Source organism: Nerophis lumbriciformis, linkage group LG18 (assembly GCF_033978685.3).
Source record: "Nerophis lumbriciformis linkage group LG18, RoL_Nlum_v2.1, whole genome shotgun sequence".
NCBI lineage: Eukaryota > Metazoa > Chordata > Actinopteri > Syngnathiformes > Syngnathidae > Nerophis > Nerophis lumbriciformis.
The window spans coordinates 37,661,596-37,683,583 of NC_084565.2; the positions used below are offsets into that span (position 1 = coordinate 37,661,596).

A 21,988-nucleotide genomic window follows, 5' to 3' on the forward strand; every position below is an offset into this window, starting at 1 on the left:
TTTGGACACACCTTCTCATTTCAATGCATTTTCTTTATTTTTGATGACTGTTTATTTATTAGAACTACTCACCCCCAAATCCTCCACACGACACCTCCGCTCCGGACAGGCTAACCACCTCCAACCTCCGAGGACAAAGCTACGAACAATGGGAGACCGGGCTTTCTGCTCCGCCGCTCCCAGTCTGTGGAACGCTCTCCCTGACCACCTGAGGGCACCACAGACTGTGGATGCTTTTAAAAAAGCCTTTTTTTTTTTAGATGTGCATACTAGTTGTAGCTATTTGGCTGTTCTAGTTTTTATTTATTTATTTATTATCTTTTTTATTTATTTTTTAATACACTGTAGCACTTTGAGATTGTTTACTCAATATAAAGTGCTTTTTACAAATAAAATCTATTATTATTATTATTTACATTGTAGATTGTCCCTGAAGGCATCAAAACTATGAGGAGTTATGTACTTAACAGAGAAAGGTGAAATAACTGAAAACATGTTTTATATTCTAGTTTCTTCAAAATAGTCACTCTTTGCTCCGATTACTGCTTTGCACACTCTTGGCATTCTCTTCATGAGCTTCAAGGGGTAGACACCTGAAATGGTTTTCCTTTTTCAGGGTTGATTAGTGGAATGTGTAGCTTTATCAATGTGGGTTGGGACCATCAGTTGTGTTGTGAATGAGAAGGTGTGTCCAAACTTTTGGCCTGTATGTATGTATGTATTTTTTTTTGTTGAAAAGTCTAATCAACCAAACATTTCATAGCTCCCCTGCAGTACCTCTGCAAACCGACTGGGGCGGGGACAGACCCCTATTGAAGACCTCTGCTTTTGAGCACGTGTGTCAAACTCAAGGCCCGCCGCATCATTTAATGTGGCCCACAAAAGCCAGGATAAGGCACGTCATCTGTTTTGCTAAATCTATTTCAAATTTGACGGAAAAACAATTGTGCAACTCATTCCAGGCGGGTTGGACATTAGCAACTACAACTACTACCATTTGTCGTCTTCACTTCCGAATCCAAAGTTTTTCATCGGTTTGTTTGTAAATAATCAAATGAGTCGATTACCGTATTTTTCGGACTATAAGTCGCAGTTTTTTACCATAGTGCGATTTATATATGTTTTTTTCCTTCTTTATTATGCATTTTCGGCAGGTGCGACTTATACTCCGGTGCGACTTATACTCCGAAAAATACGGTATACATTTGTAGAATTTCACTTTTACAAGCCGCAACTTTGACGTGGCCCACGACGACCCCTGCTTTAGAGTATCAAGACAAAAAAAAAAAGGGTTATTTATCGGTGCCTCCGGTACTTGCCATTCACGAGGAGGGGTCTTGAATGTAACCCCTGTGTATAGCGAGGATCTACTGTAGGTTGAAATGAAGGGCTCAGGTTTTACATCCATGTACACTCATACTTTTTGCTCAGGAAGCTTGGACGTTCTTTCGTATACTTTCATTTACACCATCGCGCACATGCACTATTCGCTTCCACCTTCATCACTTCCACGGGCTCCTCGTACTCATAAACTCCGCCTACTTGCAAGCAAAAACCTGTTTGGTGAGAACCTACTTGTGTGAAAGTCCTGCTCCAGGCAATCTAGGGGGCGAGATGGTTATCACAAGGCAACCGTTGACTACCAGAGTTAGCGCGTGACTACGGCGACGACATCTCAGGCTGGCAGAAGGGGCGGGAGCAGAGTCAGAACTCCACCTTGCAGGCAGGGAAGGTCTCCTCCTGCATGGCCACGGTGCTGTTGCTCCCCAACACGGTGATGGACAGCTCCTTCTGCCGCTCGTGGGTGTCTTGGTACCACTCGTGCATGGCCACCGAATCGAACGTCGGGATCAGAGTCACCTGAAGGGACGAGGCAAATCAGCAGGGTTCCCGGACCGGACCGACCCGGCTCCACCAGGCGCGTCAACCAACCTGTAAGTCCGGCCAGCTGCTCTTCCCGTCCAGCAGCGCGTCCAGGATGCCCCTCATCGCCGCCGCCTTCACGGGCTCCTCGCCACTCACGACGTAATAGGAGGAGCGGAGCTGTCGGAAGAAATCAGAGTTGATGGTGGAGGAGGCGGATCCGGACGGCAGGTAGGCCAGGTCCACGTGGACAGCAGAGGCCTCGGACGTTTTGGACACTGATGAAGGAGACGAGGAGAAGTCATTGTTATGATTGTCAAAGGTTCACGGTAACGTCAGACTTTGTTCAGATTGGCTTACCTGACACTGAAGGTTTAGCAGTTCCACTTCGGGAGCCACCCAGCGAAATTCGGCTTGACGGTCTCGCGTCAATGGCGGGGGCTGTTTTAAGTGGCGCCGTGCTGCCGGTCTTCGACTTCAAGTTTTGACCGGATGGAATTCCAGAGGTGCCCCTTTGCAATGTTTTTTTGGTCTTTCCGGCGGAAGTCTTTTGGTTCTTGCTTGATGCATCAACATCTGCCATGCACGCCTCTGGTTGGGCCGGTAACGGCGGAAGGTCTCTAACCAGGGCCGGTGGCGGGTCAAGTGAGGACCGCTGAACCGCCTGGTGGGAGGAGGGCAGGCCAGGATGTCCGGGGAAGAGGGGGCCACCGGATTCGTCCTCAGAGTCTGTGCAAAGGGAAGGACAGTCCTCCATGGCGGGCGGGACATCAGACTCTGTGGCCGTCAGGAGGGACTCGCTGATTGATGTGGGCGGGGTTACCTGGCTGCTCTGGTTCTCAGGAATCTTGTGGTGCTGGAATTCGCACGGCGACACCAAGCACAGATCGACATCATGGGGAACGTCTGCGCTAAGCTCGGACATCCCGTGAATACGCTCCTCACGTTCAATCCCCCAGCGACCATTCAGGGCTCGCTCTGAGTCAGTCAAATGTCCATTCGAGCAAAGACTGTCTTTTGGCGGCGCTGACTGTGATTCCGCGGTCAACGTCGGCACTTGCTCAGCCGGCGTGGGGGAAGAGTCTGGAATGTCACCCACAGTGGACTGATTGTCCTGAAAGAAATCTTGTGTGGTTGAAGTCCTGAGAGAACATTCCTTATTTTTGTCATCATTTGGACTTAAAGAGGTGTCCATATGAGAAACCGTCTGAGGACTTCCCTGGTTCTTCCTGCCCTGGTCGCCGTTTGGAAGTTCTGAGGTCTTTTTGGTAGGGTTCTTGTTGTCATCCATAGCTGTGTGTTCTTGCTCTGTAGAAACAGATTTACCTTTCGTCCCTTTGTTCAACATGTCCGTCTTTGGACTCTTGACCGAAGATTTTCTCACTTCTGTACTTGAAGCGCCAACCACTTTCTTCACTGATGCAGCTACTTTCTTGTCTTCCCTCTTGGTCTCTTTTTTGGCTTCAGGTTTATTTTCTTTTTTTGGTTTTGTATTTTCCTTCCTGACACTTTCTTTCTTTCTCTCATCTTTGGACGAGTCCTTCTTAGGAATTAGCTTCTCAGCAAGCTTCACTGGCTTCGCTTTGGCTTCCAGGTCTTTGGACGCAACCTCAACTGCTGCCTTCGGCTTTAGTTTCACCTCCACTTTCTTGACAGGAACTCGGCCACTTTTGTCTTTCTGCAAGGCACTGCTGGTCCGCAGGTCTCTGGACTTAAGGCTTTCTCGACTTTCTGCGCGCTTTGGTAGTTTCTCTGCTTTAGACGTTTCTAGGTCCTTTGAAGTCACCACGGGAACACTGAGGAAATCCAGATGCTTGAGTCTTTCAAGTCCATCCAGAAGCTTGGGCTGCGTTGTGCATCCGGGGAAAAGGACCCGGACGATCTTGTCCTGATTGCTAGACGGATGCCACACCAGCAAAGCACAAATGGAAGTGAGGCACGATAGTGGAAGATCTGAGTTTTTTGACTTGGAACTTTTGGGCGAAGTCTTCAACAACTCTTCTAATTCATTGCTGCCACTGACTGGATTCAGAGGGTACAACTCCAGACGGCCTACTCCCATCTTGTGGAACAAGACAAGGGGTTCAATAGAAGCTACATTGGACCGAGACAGAGGTTGTGCTTTGACAGAAAGTATTTGCAAGCGCTCCAGGACCAGTGCCCCCTGGTCAGTACTGCGAAGCTCGCTGGGATCTCCTTGAGTGGCCTTCAATCTGTCTGGAACATTGAGGAAAACTATTCCGATCTCTGGGGAGATGAGATTTTTCATCCAGTCTTCTTCAGGCGTACTTGCAGCCAAGTCCTTGTCCTGTTCGGCTACTTTTCTCAGCAGCAAACTGTTCAATCCGGGCAAATTGTCCACGCCAATGTGAGTTAGAAGGACCGAGTCGATTCTGTCCAGATGTCGGACCAGCTTCCAGAAGCAGGAGCGTGGATCGGAGCCTCCATTAACCAGGACGTTGAAACCATTCACAGCAAAGAATGCTGAGTCTCCCTGACCCCCGGGGAAGACGTAGCAGCACGGACGGGAGAGTTTCAGAAAGCCTACGGTCCCAGGGGGCTCCAGGAGCTCAAAGGGGGACTCGGGCTCCAGGCACTCAGAGAGGTACTCCGTGAACTCTTGCAGGCCTTCCATCTGTGGGAGGAGCGAGGGAGGGTTGATCTGGAGATTTAGGACGTCCAGCAGTTTGTTTTTCTTCAACAAGTCGTCCCTCCAAAGGCCCAGGTCTGGACAGCTGAGGGTAAGAGTCGCCTTTTCCGCTGAGCTCAACAAGTGCGCAACCTGTAGCCAAAAGAGAAACAAACTATGGCTGTGTATCAAATGGAATACTTCAATAAGTTTACTATGTATACAGCACACATAGCAGTGCAAGGGTTCACAACAGTTTGGATCTTAAAATAGTTTTGTGACAGTGTTTTTCTTTTTAACACCCCAGAATGATGGTGCTATATCAACGCCAAAAGTTTTGTACTTGAAAAAAATAACCTTTGAAACGGAAAGTTTTTACCTTGAATTTTGACAAATACATCAATGTATTCAAAATAAAATAAGTGCATACATTTTTTAATAATAACAATTAATAATCATTGATTCACTCTAGTAATTATTTTGAACCGGGGTCCCACAGGGATGTGTGTTGAGCCCTTTCCTGTACGCCATACTTGCCAACCCTCCCGAATTTTCCGGGAGACTCCCGAAATTCAGCGCCTCTCCCAAAAAACTCCCGGGACAAATATTCTCCCGAAAATCTCCCTGCGGACCTGAGTGAGGACAGCCTTTTTTCATGACGGGAGGACAAGAACTAAATCATCCTGACTAGAGATAAATTGTATTATGTTTATTTTACCTAAAAATAAATATATTTATTAATAAAATTTAAAAAAAAACAACTAAATACATTTTTACTATATTTTGCTAAAAACATCAAAATTAATTGTATTTTTATTTGTATTTTTTCGTGACTCCTTATTACATCCAGCCATAGAATTATACATTAAAATAAACATATTTCAAATAATTGATTTTAAATTATCATAATAATTCATTTAAAATGACCATATTTAATTATTAAAATAATTGCTTGTTTATCAACAACTTTAGCATTTTATTCATTACATTTTGAAACTCTCAGAAGCCAAGTTATGTTATATTCCTTAATATTTATTTATGCAAGTTTGAAGTATCAATTATCCAAACACAGTTTTGTTTGCATATTTTCAGGATGTAGATATATATATATATATATATATATATATATATATATATATATATATATATATATATATATATCTACATCCTGAAAATATGCAAACAAAACTGATATATATCTATATATATATATATATATATATATATCTATATCTATATCTATATCTATATATGTATGAAATACTTGACTTGGTGACTAGCTGTCAATATACTCCTCCCCTCTTAGCCACGCCCCCAACCACGCCCTGCCCCACCCCCGACCACGCCCCCACCCCCCACCTCCCGAAATCGGAGGTCTCAAGGTTGGCAAGTATGCTGTACGCACTCTACACCAATGACTGCCGTAGCATCTCACCCACCACAACATACTTAAAATAGTCAGATGACACAGCCATTATTGCACTCCTCTCCAACAGTCAATCCATCCTGGACTATCATAACACAGTCAAACATTTCACAGAGTCATGCACAGCCAGTTATCTGGAAATCAATGTTAATAAAACAGAAGAAATATGGTTCAAACCCCCATCATCATAAACACACAAACAGTTAAAACAGTTGACACTTTTAAAATACCTGGGCGTAACCTTGGACAATAAACTCACCTTTGATCAGCACACCACGGAAAAGAAGTCGACAAAGACGGTCAGCCATCCGTAAACTTAAAGGACTATACGTTGCACCTCATCTCCTGTTATTACTGTACCAAAGCATCGTTCAACCCATCCTTCTGTACTGTTCCACGTTTTTTTCACTATGCTTTCTGTAACCAACCGGACCTAAATCACACGCATTACAATCATAGCAGCTAAAATCATCGGCCTACTTACACCCAACATTTCAGATCTAAACCACAGGTCCATCATTCGACTGGCAAACACAATAGTCCAGGATATGACTCACCCACTACACCAATACATCATCCCACTACCATCAGGGCGCAGGTACAGAACAATCAAATTCCAGAGGGCCAGCCTCGGGAAAAGCCTTATCCGCCCTAAACAGCAGGCCCGGCCGACCTGTCTGACAAGCCTGTAAATGTGTTGGTCATGTATGATGTCTTTTTGTTATTTTTGTTCGTGATGTGTAATGTCTATTGTTTGAATGTACGGCAGTGAAAATTAATTTCCCCCAATGGAGACCAAGAAATCTAAATCAAATCAAACAAATATTTTGTTTTTCATTTAATTTCATATATTTTAATATTCAAGTTTCTGCTTTTCTGCGATGAGATGGCGACTTGTCCAGGGTGTACGCCGCCTTCCGCCCGATTGTAGCTGAGATAGGCTCCAGCGCCCCCCGCGATCCCAAAGGGAATAAGCGGTAGAAAATGGATGGATGGAAATTTCTGCTTTTTTCTGGAGTCAACTCATATTTTTTCCCCCCAGTTTCAGATCTCTCTTTTACAGAGTCAGACTTAGCAAAAAAAAAAAATATGGGTCGTCCCATCACGTTGCCTTCGGGGAACATAGAAACTAAAACTCCACATTCCATTAAATGAATACTACACCCAGGTCCACAACCACTGGACCATGGTCACGGTTGATTTATTGTGTACAAAATAATACACGGTTACAAAGCCCACAGTTTTTGCATGTTAATGTTGTTTTCGTTTAATTTCGCTTTGCAGAACATTCACTTTTCCACCTCATTTAGCGGTCTATGAACGCACCATAGCTGTGTACGATGAGACCAAGTGAAACCAATGTCAGCGACTTTGGGCTCGTTTTGCGATGTGTAGCGGCTTATTTGTGTCTGCGAGAATCCCTCGATGGTGACCCAGCCCCCCACAATAATCAAAAACACAAGCTTGGTAGTAGGGATGTCCCGATCCGATATTTGGATCGGATCGGCTGCCGATATTTGCCAAAAATTGCGTATCGGCAAGGCATGGGAAAATGCCGATCCAGATCCAGTTTAAAAAAAACTCCGGTCCGTGTTTTCCAACGCACCGATTTAAATAATACATTCCACTTTTCTGCTGCTCCGTAATTTCCGTTCCGCATTTTCCAGCACACCTTCAACACATTCACAGGTCTGTGAATTCTCACGCAGTTGCTTTTAGCTGCTGGCATTACACGACAGGCTCTTCTCACTCTTTCCTGTGTCTCCCTCTCACAGACAGCAAGTGCATCTTACGTCACATACTGTCACGTCATACGTCACATTCGTATACGTCCTCCCCGAGCATTGAGGTAGCAGCATGGCTAACGTTAGCTGTGATGCTAGCGCAGCCTCGCCTGTGCAATTGCGCACTGTTTAAGCGTCCTCTGCGCATAGCAATTATATGCCACGCACAAAATCAAATAAAAAAATAAGCGCATAACAATTTTCGACACACGGACACGACAGAGAAAACAGTTTTCGTCATCATTGTTCAAATATTGTGACGTCTGTCGAGACGCTTATCTCCATTCGGTGCCACACGCCCACATCATCAAAATGCCGAGGCAAAAATTTCCACATCAACACCGTATGAAAAAATTTGTGATTTTTTTAGTTGTGATTTCCTTCTCTGCATGAAAGTTTAAAAGTAGCATATATTAATGCAGTATGAAGAAGAATGTTTTAATGTAGACATGCAAGCCTTGAAAGAACATTTTGAAAATCAAGACTACATTTCCTGCAAATGGGTGCATTTCTACCCTATATTTTAACTTTAGATTTATTCTCATATCAAACTCTTTTGGCTGTCTTTTTGACACTTACATCCGGCGCCCCCCTCCACACCCTGGATTGTAAATAATTCAATGTGATTATCTTGTGTGATGACTGTATTATGATGATAGTATATATCTGATAGTATATATCTGTATCATGAATCAATTTAAGTGGACCCCGACTTAAACAAGTTGAAAAACTTATTGGGGTGTTACCATTTAGTGGTCATTTGTACGGAATATGTACTTCACTGTGCAACCTACTAATAAAAGTCTCAATCAATCAATCAAAACACATAGAATCATCATACTGCTGTGATTATATGCATCAAGTGTTCATTCAAGGCTAAGGCAAAATATCGAGATATATATTGTGTATCGCAATATGGCCTTAAAATATCGCAATATTAAAAAAAGGCCATATCGCCCAGCCCTAGTTTCAATGATGCCATTTCTGTTTGTCATGTATAATTTTGACTATTTTGTGTTTCTCCTTGAATAAACAGGTCAGTTTCTTGTTACCAACCATTGTGTATTATTCAAACTCACCTAATTTAGCTGGCTAGTTGTTATCAAGAGTACTAAAACCCTTTTCAACATGATTCTGACAACTAAGTAGGCTAAATAACTTTAAACTTTAATACATGCTCGGATAGGCCAGTATCGGTCAGTATCGGTATCGGATCGGAAATGCAAAAACAATATCGGTATCGGATCGGAAGTGCAAAAACCTGGATCGGGACATCCCTACTTGGTAGTATTCAAATGGAATACTTCATTAAGTGTACTATGTATACAGAGCACACAGCAGTGCGACGGTTCACAAAATCCGCAGTTTGGATCTTAAAATGGTTTTGTGACACAGTGTTTTCCTTTTTGACACCCCAGAATTATGGAGCTATATTAAGGCCAAATGGTGGCTATCACAGAAAAAGCCAGAGTTAGCTTGCAGCGCCAACGAGACTCCAGGGACAGAGTGAGAGAGAGTGGTAATAAGTGGAGTAAATGTGAGAAACATTAAATAAAGAATGGAGAACAGATGCTCACCATGTATATTTTATTTAGCATGCTAATACTGATGAGGCTAAAAGGACACGGGACAACGATATAAGATAAATGAATGAGATAAAATTAGTAGTTTGAGTTACATATCAATCCCAGTTTTAAAAATGAGAGTATTCTGTATTCATTATGGGTTTTAATTCCGTGTCGGTCTTGGTTTTAAATACACAATACCTAATAAATAACAGCACATCACATTACTAATCCCTATCCGTTTTGCTAAGATGTCTGTCATGATGCCACGGCCCCATGATAACTTTGGGCTAAAAGTCTGATAGAAGCTGTGAGAATGAGATATTCTTAAGTGTCCTTTTTTAATTTGTGGTCATGTTTAAAGCGTCTAGTAATTTTCCATGTAGTGATTCTTCTTGTGACCTCCTTGAATAAATACAAATTGGGTGTTCACTTTGCTTCACTTATGGCACAGGTGTCAAACTCAAAGCCCGGGAGCAAAATCTGGCCCGCCACATTATTTTATGTGGCCCGCAAAAGCCTGGAAATAATATGCGTTAATAAAATGCTTCATCTTTTTTTACTAAATTATTTTTCTTTCTTTCCCTTTTGACATTAAAAATCATGTACTGCATGCAATTGTATATATTTTAAAATTCAATATTATCAAAATCAAAATATTACATTATGTATTACAAAAATATTTTTTGTTAAAATAAAGATATCTGCTTGACTTATGACTTCAAAACAAATGATCAATCAAATTGTAGACTGTAAAATTGACAATACATTTAACGGTTGAATTCCGACGACTGAGTTTTTTACCGTAAAATCAACTTTGGTACTGTTTTTTTCCATATACAGTAAGACACTAAAACAGGGGTGCTCACACTTTTTCTGCAGGCGAGCTACTTTTCAATTGATCAAGTCGTGGGGATCTACCTCATTCATATATATGATTTATATTTACATATTTATGAAATATATGTTTTTGTTAACAAGTTAATGGTGTTTAATGATAATGCAAGCATGTTTAACACATATAGTTAATATTGTTAATACATTAAAGGTGTTTAATGATAATACAAGTATGTTTAATACATATAGTTAATATTGTTAACAAGTTAAAGGTGTTTAAAGATAATACAAGCATGTTTAACACATATAGTTAATATTGTTAACAAGTTAAAGGTGGTTAAAAATAATACAAGCATGTTTAACACAAATAGTTAATATTGTTAACAACTTAAAGGTGGTTAAAGATAAAACAAGCATGTTTAACACATATAGTTAATATTGTTAACAACTTAAAGGTGGTTAAAGATAAAACAAGCATGTTTAACACATATAGTTAATATTGTTAACAACTTAAAGGTGGTTAAAGATAATACAAGCATGTTTAACACATATAGTTAATATTGTTAACAACTTAAAGGTGGTTAAAGATAATACAAGCATGTTTAACACATATAGTTAATATTGTTAACAAGTTAAAGGTGTTTAAAGATAATACAAGCATGTTTAACACACATAGATTCCTTTCTTTCATGAAGACAAGAATATAAGTTGGTGTATTACCTGATTGTGATGACTTGCACTGATTGGAATCAGACAGTGGTGATGATAACGTCCGCATTTTTGAATGGAGGAGAAAAAAAGTCCTCCTTTCTGTCTAATACCACATGAAAGTGGTTGGTTTTTGGCATCTTATTTGTCCAGCTTCCGTACTCCTTTGTATACACTTTACAAGAAATACATTGTCGGCAAACTCCGTAGCTTGCTAGCTTGTGCACGCCAGCTTTCTGAGACTCTTATTTTGGTAGCGCAGGCAGGATGAAGCAGAGCTTTTATTGTGCAACTGTGCAGTCGGTCTTTGGAGTTTTGACGACAGGTACGGCGCCAGAGTCTGTTGAAATAAAGTGTTTCTCGCCTTCCAGTCGGTAATTTTAATGAGCTGGCAGCAGCCAGCGTCATCTCAGAAGACCCTCGGGTGCCGTGAATGTCAATCAAGTGACGAAAGTGACGTCATAGTGAAGATTTATGATCGCTCATTTTTAGGACTATTTTTTTAATGCCTGGCTGGTGATCGACTGACACACCCTCCGAGATCGACCGGTAGATCGCGATCGACGTAATGAGCACCCCTGCACTAAAACATTGAAAAACAAACATACAAAAAAACATTAAAACAACAAGATTTTACGGTAAAAACAAACAAACTGGCTGCGCTGTTGCTTGAATTTTACCGCTAAAAACAGTGTTTTTTCCATTTATTCAATATTTTTATATGCTGTAAAAAAACAAAAAAACACTGCTTTTACAGTAAAATTCTGGTGACTGAGCTGCCAGTTTTCAGAGTAAACTTGTAAATTTTTTTGCAGCTTATGTAAAAAAATATATTATGTAAAAAAAAACATTAAAACAACAAGATTTTACGGTAAAAACAAACAAACTGGCAGCGCTGTTGCTTGAATTTTACCGCTAAAAACAGTGTTTTTTCCATTTATTCAATATTTTTATATGCTGTAAAAAAAACACTGCCTTTACAGTAAAATTCTGGTGACTGAGTTGCCAGTTTTCAGAGTAAAATTGTAATTTTTTTTGCAGCTTATGTAAAAAAATATATTAATAATGTATTATATATATATATATATATATATATTCATATATTACTCATTGTTAAAAGCGGCCCTCTGAGGGCAACCCTAACTGCGAAGTGGCCCTCAATGAAAACGAGTTTGACACCCCTGATTAGGGTTTATGGGACGTCACGCAACAACGAAGCTGAAGCATTGGCTTTCATAAATCGTTCCATTCCTACTAAGTGCTTCGATCCTGAGGGAGCCTCCTTCGCCATCAAGAGAGACATTTTCCCCCCTCTGTATAAGTATGCAAATTGACACATCGCTCATGTGCTCTTAAGTTCTGTCCTTGTCGGTCATCCCTTTCGTATTGGACACAGACCCAAGTTAGCGGAACCAATTGAAAATCATGACACCACCAGTTAGGACTGCGTGATTAATCGACATCAAAGTTTTAAGCAGCGTGATAAATAACCGCAAGAGGAAACGTAACCGGCTTTTGAGTGACAGACATGTTCGCCAATTAGAATTGTTGAGCCTCGCGTTTGTTCGTCCCTCACTTCAGACAGGGAGAAAGACGCCTCACTCTGTGCGTCGCTCTCAACACCATAGCGCGTTTATTTACCAGTAGAACTAACTGAACGCAGTGAGCCCTCTTTTCAGTCATTGACAATCTTTGTCCCACACAGGACGGCCTCCTTACATGCAAATAATTACTAAGTCAAATGTCCCATTGTGGTGCTATTTCAACATCAAATCAGAAGGCAATATACGCCCATCAACACGGACGAACGAGTCTATAATGTCGTGATCACGTGATGGTGACAAAAAAAAAATTAAAAAAAATTGTCCGACCTCGTTTTTCCAACTGGGGAAAGAATGCACTTTAAGATAAATTCTATTTTTGCTTACTTTTTGTGTGTTTATTTATTTAGGATTACCAAGTTATTTACCTTCCAATTACAGTACAATTTTAAGCAAGTCCACAGTCATAAAAAAATAAAATAAAAAAAAAAATAAAAAAAAGAGTCCCGCATTTTTCGGATTATAAATCCATCCATCCATCCATCTTCTTCCGCTTATCCGAGGTCGGGTCGCGGGGGCAGCAGCCTAAGCAGGGAAGCCCAGACTTCCCTCTCCCCAGCCACTTCGTCCAGCTCTTCCTGTGGGACCCCGAGGCGTTCCCAGGCCAGCCGGGAGACATAGTCTTCCCAACGTGTCCTGGGTCTTCCCCGCGGCCTCCTACCGGTCGGACGTGCCCTTAAACACCTCCCTAGGGAGGCGTTCGGGTGGCATCCTGACCAGATGCCCGAACCACCTCATCTGGCTCCTCTCGATGTGGAGGAGCAGCAGCTTTACTTTGAGCTCCTCCCGGATGACAGAGCTTCTCACCCTATCTCTAAGGGAGAGCCCCACCACCCGGCGGAGGAAACTCATTTCAACCGCTTGTACCCGTGATCTTGTCCTTTCGGTCATAACCAAAGCTCATGACCATAGGTGAGGATGGGAACGTAGATCGACCGGTAAATTGAGAGCTTTGCCTTCCGGCTCAGCTCCTTCTTCACCACAACGGATCGATACAGCGTCCGCATTAATGAAGACGCCGCACCGATCCGCCTGTCGATCTCACGATCCACTCTTCCCTCACTCGTGAACAAGACTCCGAGGTACTTGAACTCCTCCACTTGGGGCAAGATCTCCTCCCCAACCCGGAGATGGCACTCCACCCTTTTCCGGGCGAGATTATAAATGTGCACTTAAAATCCTTTCATTTTTGCAAAACTCAACAGTGCGCCTTATAGCCCGGTGCGCCTAAAGTACGGAATAATTCTGGTTGTGCTTTCCGACCTCGGAGCTATTTTATTTGGTACATGGCGAAATGATAAGTGTGACCAGTCGATGGCAGTCACACATCTGCAATATGACTCAAGTAAACAACACCAAAATGTTATATGTTCCATTGAAAATATAGCACATTACACACGGCGCTCAAAAATCTATTAAAATGTTTTAGTACGACTTTGGTAAGCTATGAAGCCGCGCCGCTTGATGGATTGTACTGTGCTTCAATATACGAGTATTATTATGGTGTGTGTATAAGGTAAGACATTATCTGGCGTTTTGTTTCGCAATTTTATGCAAAAGCAACCTTTCTTACCTTCTGGTACTTGCTGATCTGTATTTGGGATCTGCATAACTCCTGAAAATTTGGGCGTGTCTGCCTTTTTAGTCCATGCCGACACCGTAGTTGATAAGCTTCTTTTTCTCTACCTTCTTGTTATGTGACATTCATCCTCCGCTGTTGCCATTTCTAATATAAAGTAGTGTAAAGTTCTTACTTATATCCATCAGTAAACTCGCCATGAAAGCGCTAAAACATACCGGTGTAGTGAGTTTACATTATTCACCCAAGGAACTTTTGTTATTAGAGAGTTCCGGTCGGACGTTTTTTCACGGGACACGTTGTTGCACTAGTGATCCACGAATGAGGGGATGCTGCTCCGTTATTGATTGAAGTAAAGTGTGAATGTCATTAAAACATTTAGCTCCATCTTTTGACACTTCTTCCACTCCCGTCCTTGCACGCTACACCGCTACAACAAAGACGACGGGGAGAAGACGCTGTCGAGGGATGAGCCACGTAAATAAGACCGCCCACAAAACGGCGCATCCTGAAGCGACGCTCAGAAAGCGACTTGAAGATGGTCTGTAAAATATAATCTACGCAACATTTTGAGCAAAAAACCACCATTACATGTTATGTAGACCACAAGGAAGTCTTTTACATTTAGGAAAAAATAATAATAATATGACCCCTTTCATGCGCCTTATAATCCGGTGCGCTTTTTGTATGAAAATAGACCTGAATAGACCCGCTCATCGACAGTGCGCCTTATAATCCGGTGCGCCCTATGGTCCGGAAAATACGGTATGTTTTATCTCAAAATGGTGGCAGACAAAAGGACGCGGCTCTACACTGCAAAAACTGAAATGTAAGTAAGATGAAATATCTCAAATAAGGGTGATATTTGCTTATTTTCTCTCTGATAAGATAATTCTTCTCACTAAGCAGATTTCATGTTAGAGTGTTTTACTTGTTTTAAGGGTTTTGGTCCTAAATGATCTCAGTAAGATATTACAGCTTGTTGCTGAGATTTGATGACCTATATTGAGTAAAACATGCTTGCAAGTGTTGCAAAGCTGTGTCATCAACACTCACAAGTATAAGTAATAATTTCTTACTTCAAGCATGAAAAAAAAAATCATGACTTTGACTCAATTGTGTCTCATAATTAAAACGGATGACAGCCAAATGGACTTTGCTGTTTTATTTTCAATGAAACAATAGAAAATATGTACTCATATAGTAGTACAGTTGGCACAGTACAGTAAACTGACAGTTAATATTTAAACATTTAACATTTCTAACAATTTTGAACAGAAATAGTTCATGCACATTCAGATGAATTCTTCAAAATTACAATTACAAACATTTTGGCCGGCGGTTGGGCTGTATATATGCGCACTAATTGACTGAAAGAGCACGCACTTGGCGCGATGATGTCATGTTATCCATGGAAAAATGCATTTTTAGACAATATGATTTGCCTGAGCGGCTAGGAGACCCCGAGAGTAACAAGCGGTTGCCTTGTTGCCTTTCCATTAAGAACAATAAATCAGTTTTTAGTACAAGTCAACTGGTTTCAAAAAATGTAATGCCGAGCGCATATCATTATGTCAAGATAATGGCACTAGCATTTAATTCATTTAAGAATATTTTTCAACATATTGAGCAAAAAGGTCTCTTTTTTTCTACCAAGAAAAGTGCACTTATTAGTGAGAATATACCTATTTTAAAAGGTATTTTTGGGTTCATTGAGGTTAGCTAATTTTACTTGTTTTGGAAAGTCTTGACAAGCCAAATGTTCTTGTTCTATTGGCAGATAATTTTGCTTAGTTCAAATAAAATACCCCTAATTGTTGTATTTTTTTGTTCTTGTTTTTGAACACTGATTTTTTACAGTGTACAAACTAGAGATGCGCGGATAGGCAATTATTTCATCCGCAACCGCATCACAAAAGTCGTCATCCATCCGCCATCCACCCGAACCAACATTTTATCAAAACCACACCCGCCCGCACTCGCCCGTTGTTATATATCTAATATAGACGATGCAAGGCATTAGTGAGGTTATAAAGCTTTTGCCTGTTAAAGAAAGGAGACTGATCCAATGTAGCAGAGACATTCAATGCGTGCCACGCATTAGTGGCTAAGAGATATTAATGCGTGATAATATTATTTATCATTATTATATGATATGATATATGATATATGTCATTTCCATTAAGAAAGTGTTGACTATTGTTGCCAATGCCCTCAGATCAGGAGTGCGTTCCTCACACTTTGTGTGTGCAGTTGCAGCAAGCAGAACGAGGCTTTTAAGAAGTTAAAAAAATGTTTTAGAAAGACTAGGCCTATATTTTCGTTAGGTAAAAAAAATGTTCTGAATCTATTTCAATGAATATTAACTTGTTAACGTTATAATGCTCAAATAGGGACGAGGGCGGGGTGCACAGTGAAGCAGAGAACAATTTCGCGACAAAGATGAACCTTTATTGATTGATCTGCAGCCATGACAAAATATCAGACAATCTCCATTGTCAACAACAGGCAGGAAAATAAAGATGAACACATAGCCTATGTTCTAGGCATAGGCTCATACGTTTTTAAGTTGAAATAAAAAGATAAATAAAAAATGTGCCTCATAAGCCTTAGGCTGTCAATCACGCGCACAAACTTAAATTATACAATAACATATGTATGTCATCTCTATTTAAACAAAAATAAATAAAATAAATAATAATAAATTACCTGCAACTTATTGGCCAAGGCAAAAAGCTGAAGGGGGGAAATCAAACCCATCAGACTGCACTTTATCATCAAACTTGAATTATAATGAAAATAGACGGTCGCGACAAACAAAGCAGGCTAAATATCCTTACATTGTCGCCAATCGGAGATGCGCTTCACTTGAAAGCGAGGCCAAATAATTATTCACACATAGTAGCATATCTCGAATAGAAAAAAAACACAATAAACAACGCAATTGCCTTAATTCCTTTGCATTGTAGTGCGCCCAAACAACACGTAACCATCAAAATTATTTAGCTGCCCGAACTCAATATTGGTTAGACATGGGCTTATTTGGTATAGCCTATAGGTAACGTAGACTAATTCGTTCAACATATCCAACCGTATGTCTACTTACTTATTTTTGTTAGCACTATGCAGGAATAAAATGGCATCTACAGTGCCAGGATTCAGGCGAGAGCGCCTGGCCTCTAAAATGCGCCCTGCTGCGCTGAAGGAGCGCTCACTTGCGGCACTTGTTGCTGGGACGCGGTGCCTGATGAAAGATTGACTGTTTCAAAGAGTGCTGCTCGTTTTTCATATGTGGGTAACAACATTTAACTATGTATATATATTTCCGAATTGGTTCAACCGCCAACATCTATTTAAAATCTATTTTTACCCGCCCGACCCGCGGTTTATCCGCGGTTGTGTCCGCAAACCGCGCATCTCTAGTACAAACGCTGTGTGGCAGACAGAGGTGGGTAGTAACGCGCTACATTTACTCCGTTACATCTACTTGAGTAACTTATGGGATAAATTGTACTTCTAAGAGTAGTTTTAATGCAACATACTCTTACTTTTACTTGAGTATATTTATAGAGAAGAAACGCTACTTTTACTCCGCTACTTTTATCTACATTCAGCTCGCTACTCGCTACTAATTTTTATCGATCTGTTAATGCACGCTTTGTTTGTTTTGGTCTGTCAGACAGACCTTCAAAGTGCCTGCGTTTCACCAAATGCAGTCACTGGTGACGTTCACTCCGTTCCACCAATCAGATGCAGTCACTGGTGACGTTGGACCAATCAAACAGAGCCAGGCGGTCACATGACCTGACTTAAACAAGTTGAAAAACTTATTCGGGTGTTACCATTTAGTGGTCAATTGTACGGAATATGTACTGTACTGTGCAATCTACTAATAAAAGTTCCAATCAATCAATCTTAACAGCAGGCCCGGCCGACCTGTCTGACAAGCCTGTAAATGTGTGTTAGTCATGTATGATGTCTTTTTGTTATTTTTAAAAAAAAAATTTTTGTGTGATGTGTAATGTCTAGTGTTTAAATGTACGGCAGTGACAATGAATTTCCCCAAGGGGACCAATAAATCTAATCTAATCTAATCAAAACTGTGAAGGAAAAAATACCATTTTTTATTTCAACCGTACATCCCGTCAAAAGCCTAAAGACTGACTGCACAGTTCCTGTCTTCACAATAAAAGTGCCGCTCCATTGCGCCTGCGCTTTCAAAATAAGAGTCTCCGAAAGCCAGCGCAAACAAGCTAGCAAGCTACGGAGTTTGCCGCCAATGTATTTCTTGTAAAATGTATAAAAACGAATATGGAAGCTGGACAAATAAGATGCCAAAAACCAACCACTTTCATGTGGTGTTAGACAGAAAGAAGTAACTTTTTTTCTCCTCCATTTGAAAATGTGGATGTTATCAGCACTACTGTCTGATTACAATCAATGCAAGTCATCAGAATCAGGTAATACACCAACTTATATTCTTGTCTTCATGAAAGAAAGGAATCTATATGTGTTAAACATGCATGTATATTCATTAAAACACCTTTAACATGTAAACAAAAGCGGCAAAATAAATAAATATAAATTATATACTGTATATATCAATGTATGTATATATATATATATATATATATATATATATATATATATATATATATATATATACATATATATATGTGTGTGTGTATATATATATATATATACATATGTGTGTGTATATATATATATATATGATATGTGTGTGTATGTTACTCATCAGTTACTCAGTACTTGAGTAGTGTTTTCACAACATACTTTTTACTTTTACTCAAGTAAATATTTGGGTGACTACTCCTTACTTTTACTTGAGTAATAAATCTCTAAAGTAACAGTACTCTTACTTGAGTACAATTTTTGGCTACTCTACCCACCTCTGGTGGCAGATGCAGGTGACAGGGAACGACAAGCGGACTCACCTCTTCATCAGCACAGATCTGGATCAAGTCGTCCGAGGAGAAGCGGCCTTTCTGCAGCACGATGTCGCCGACGTCCTCCACGCACTGACCGGCCAGGACCAGCAGCTTGTGCCGGGAAGGCTCGCAGAGCAGCCGTCGCACCTCGGCGCGACAACGGCAAGCACAGAATTACGCCGACGCCTCGGGCCAAACATGGTGCGTTCGTGTCCACGCCGTCTCACCTCTGAGCAGACCAGGTCGTGAGCCGGATTCAGCACCACTTGCGTGTCCAGGACGTCCCCGCGGTGCTGCAGCGTCCGCTGACCTGCCGCCGTAAATAAAACAAAGCCGTCAGAACCCAGAGGAAGCGGATGCCATCATGTGATGCGAGGATGAAAACGTGGTCATGGCAGGTGAGGCGAACAAGACCAGTCATTGATTGCTGTTGTCATGGAAATTAGGAATAAAAACATTAACACAAGAGCATCATTGTGACTCTTTTCTCGCACATGTGACTCAAAGCCGTTCAGCTCGGGTGAATGTAAACTACTTTCATAGTTCATTTGCAGGGCGGCGGCTCGCGGGACATTCGCCGAAGGGCGAAATGTGGCCGCCGTTTTCACGTTGACACGCATTTGCGGAACGTGCCTCTCACCTGGGACGTCCTCTGACAGGAAGGCGGAGTGTCTGGACACAAAGAGCTTCAGCTGCTGGTCCAAAACATCAACGTTCATCGGCACAGGCCAGCAGCGCAGGCCTGAAACACACAACAACATCAACTCACTCTTTGTGTCCAAGCATATTCCCATGATGCAACACTTGTCAAGTTAAATGGTACATGGGTTATACTTGTATAGCGCTTCACTACCTTCAAGGTACTCAAAGTGCTTTGACACTATTTCCACATTCACACATTGATGGCGGGAGCTGCCATGCAAGGCCCTAACCACGACCCATCAGGAGCAAGGGTGAAGTGTCTTGCTCAAGGACACAACGAACGTGGCGAGGTTGGTAGAAGGTGCGGATCGAACCAGGAACCCTCAGGTTGCTGGCACGGCCACTCTCCCAACCGCGCCACGCCGTCCCCACTTGTACCTCAAGTTCTCTAAAAAGTCATTTATTTTCAGACTTGCTGCTCAGAAAAAGACCTGTTCCAACTTTTTAAAATAAGTCTGATGGCATTTTATTTTTAAAACCAATAAATAATAATCAAAACAAGTACAGAAATATATATATATATATATATATATTGTTCTACATGTAAAGCGACTTTGGGTACTTAGAAAAGCGCTATATAAATCCCAGGTATTATTATTATTATTATTATTATATATATATATATATATATATACACATACACAAAGATTCGGTGACCACAGGTGATGCGCTAGCTGTCCAAAGTCGGGACCCAGGTTGGACCACTCATATGTCCATCAGTTGGATGATCTCCTGCTGGTCCCACTATGGACTGGACTCTCACACTATTATGTTAGATCCACTATGGACTGGACTCTCACAATATTATGCTAGATCCACTATGGACTGGACTCTCTCACTATTATGTTAGATCCACTATGGACTGGACTCTCACACTATTATGTTAGATCCACTATGGACTGGACTCTCACACTATTATGTTAGATCCACTATGGACTGGACTCTCACACTATTATGTTAGATCCACTATGGACTGGACTCTCACACTATTATGTTAGATCCACTATGGACTGGACTCTTACAATATTATGTTAGATCCACTATGGACTGGACTCTCACAATATTATGTTAGATCCACTATGGACTGGACTCTCACACTATTATGTTAGATCCACTATGGACTGGACTCTCACACTATTATGTTAGATCCACTATGGACTGGACTCTCACAATATTATGTGAGATCAACTATGGACTGGACTCTCACACTATTATGTTAGATCCACTATGGACTGGACTCTCACACTATTATGTTAGATCCACTATGGACTGGACTCTCACACTATTATGTTAGATCCACTATGGACTGGACTCTCACACTATTATGTTAGATCCACTATGGACTGGACTCTCACAATATTATGTTAGATCCACTATGGACTGGACTCTCACAATATTATGTTAGATCCACTATGGACTGGACTCTCACAATATTATGTTAGATCCACTATGGACTGGACTCTCACACTATTATGTTAGATCCACTATGGACTGGACTCTCACACTATTATGTTAGATCCACTATGGACTGGACTCTCACTATTATGTTAGATCCACTATGGACTGGACTCTCACACTATTATGTTAGATCCACTATGGACTGGACTCTCACACTATTATGTTAGATCCACTATGGACTGGACTCTCACTATTATGTTAGATCCACTATGGACTGGACTCTCACACTATTATGTTAGATCCGCTATGGACTGGACTCTCCCACTATTATGTTAGATCCACTATGGACTGGACTCTCACACTATTATGTTATACTATATGGCACCTGACGTCACAGGTGTTAGCGCCATATTTGGTTAGACCACGTGACCGCGGACAGGGAAGTTCCGCTGGTCCGCGTGACCTCGCCACTAAATGTGAGCAGTATTAATAACCACTTTACAATTATCTCTACATTAAAACGAGATTTATTTCCCACGAGGCTGAACCGGAAGAGGAAGTCAAAAGTTGCCACTCACCTTCACCGTGTTGTCATAGGTCAACATCTTTGAATTGAAGAGACAAATAACTTCAATGGTTCGACTAAAACTTACTATAAACAGCGTATACTGTAGTTATGAATGAAGAACATAACTAAGTGAAGCTAAACTCCCGTTATTTGTTTTATTGTGAAAGGGCGCGCCGACTTCCTGTTTGCTGCTCGGCTCTTGTGTATCGTCAGTGGGGGGTATCTTTTAAAAAAAAAAACTCACCTGATTCTATCTGCAGCAACACCCGCTCCAGCAGGCCGACGGCCTGTAACGCGCCGACCACCACCAGCATGGAATAATCCGCAGCCTTGCCGGGACCGCCGCCCCGTTCTGCCGCCATCATGGCATGGACGGTCC

At 41.4% G+C, this 21,988-nt stretch overlaps 1 protein-coding gene across 1 annotated transcript; it reads right to left on the bottom strand.

Annotated features, from left to right (window-relative positions):
- Window positions 1-319: 319 nt before the first annotated feature.
- map1sa (microtubule-associated protein 1Sa) lies at window positions 320-21,977 on the bottom strand. Its single transcript, XM_061978302.2, has 7 exons — window positions 21,854-21,977; window positions 19,582-19,683; window positions 19,169-19,251; window positions 18,948-19,088; window positions 2,224-4,645; window positions 1,933-2,141; window positions 320-1,860 (listed from the first exon to the last, which is right to left on the bottom strand). Exons 1-7 carry the CDS (start codon window positions 21,972-21,974, stop codon window positions 1,705-1,707), a joined length of 3,234 nt encoding a protein of 1,077 aa, XP_061834286.2. The 5' UTR covers window positions 21,975-21,977; the 3' UTR covers window positions 320-1,704.
- Window positions 21,978-21,988: the final 11 nt, after the last annotated feature.

Excerpts from the sequence above, each read along its gene's own strand:
- map1sa (XM_061978302.2), bottom strand. The coding sequence starts at position 21,974 with ATGATGGCGGCAGAACGGGGCGGCGGTCCCGGCAAGGCTGCGGATTAT. Across the intron at positions 19,252-19,581 it reads CCTGTCAGAGGACGTCCCAG|GTCAGCGGACGCTGCAGCAC; the intron begins GTGAGAGGCACG and ends TTACGGCGGCAG. Across the intron at positions 2,142-2,223 it reads TGCTAAACCTTCAGTGTCAG|TGTCCAAAACGTCCGAGGCC; the intron begins GTAAGCCAATCT and ends CTCCTTCATCAG.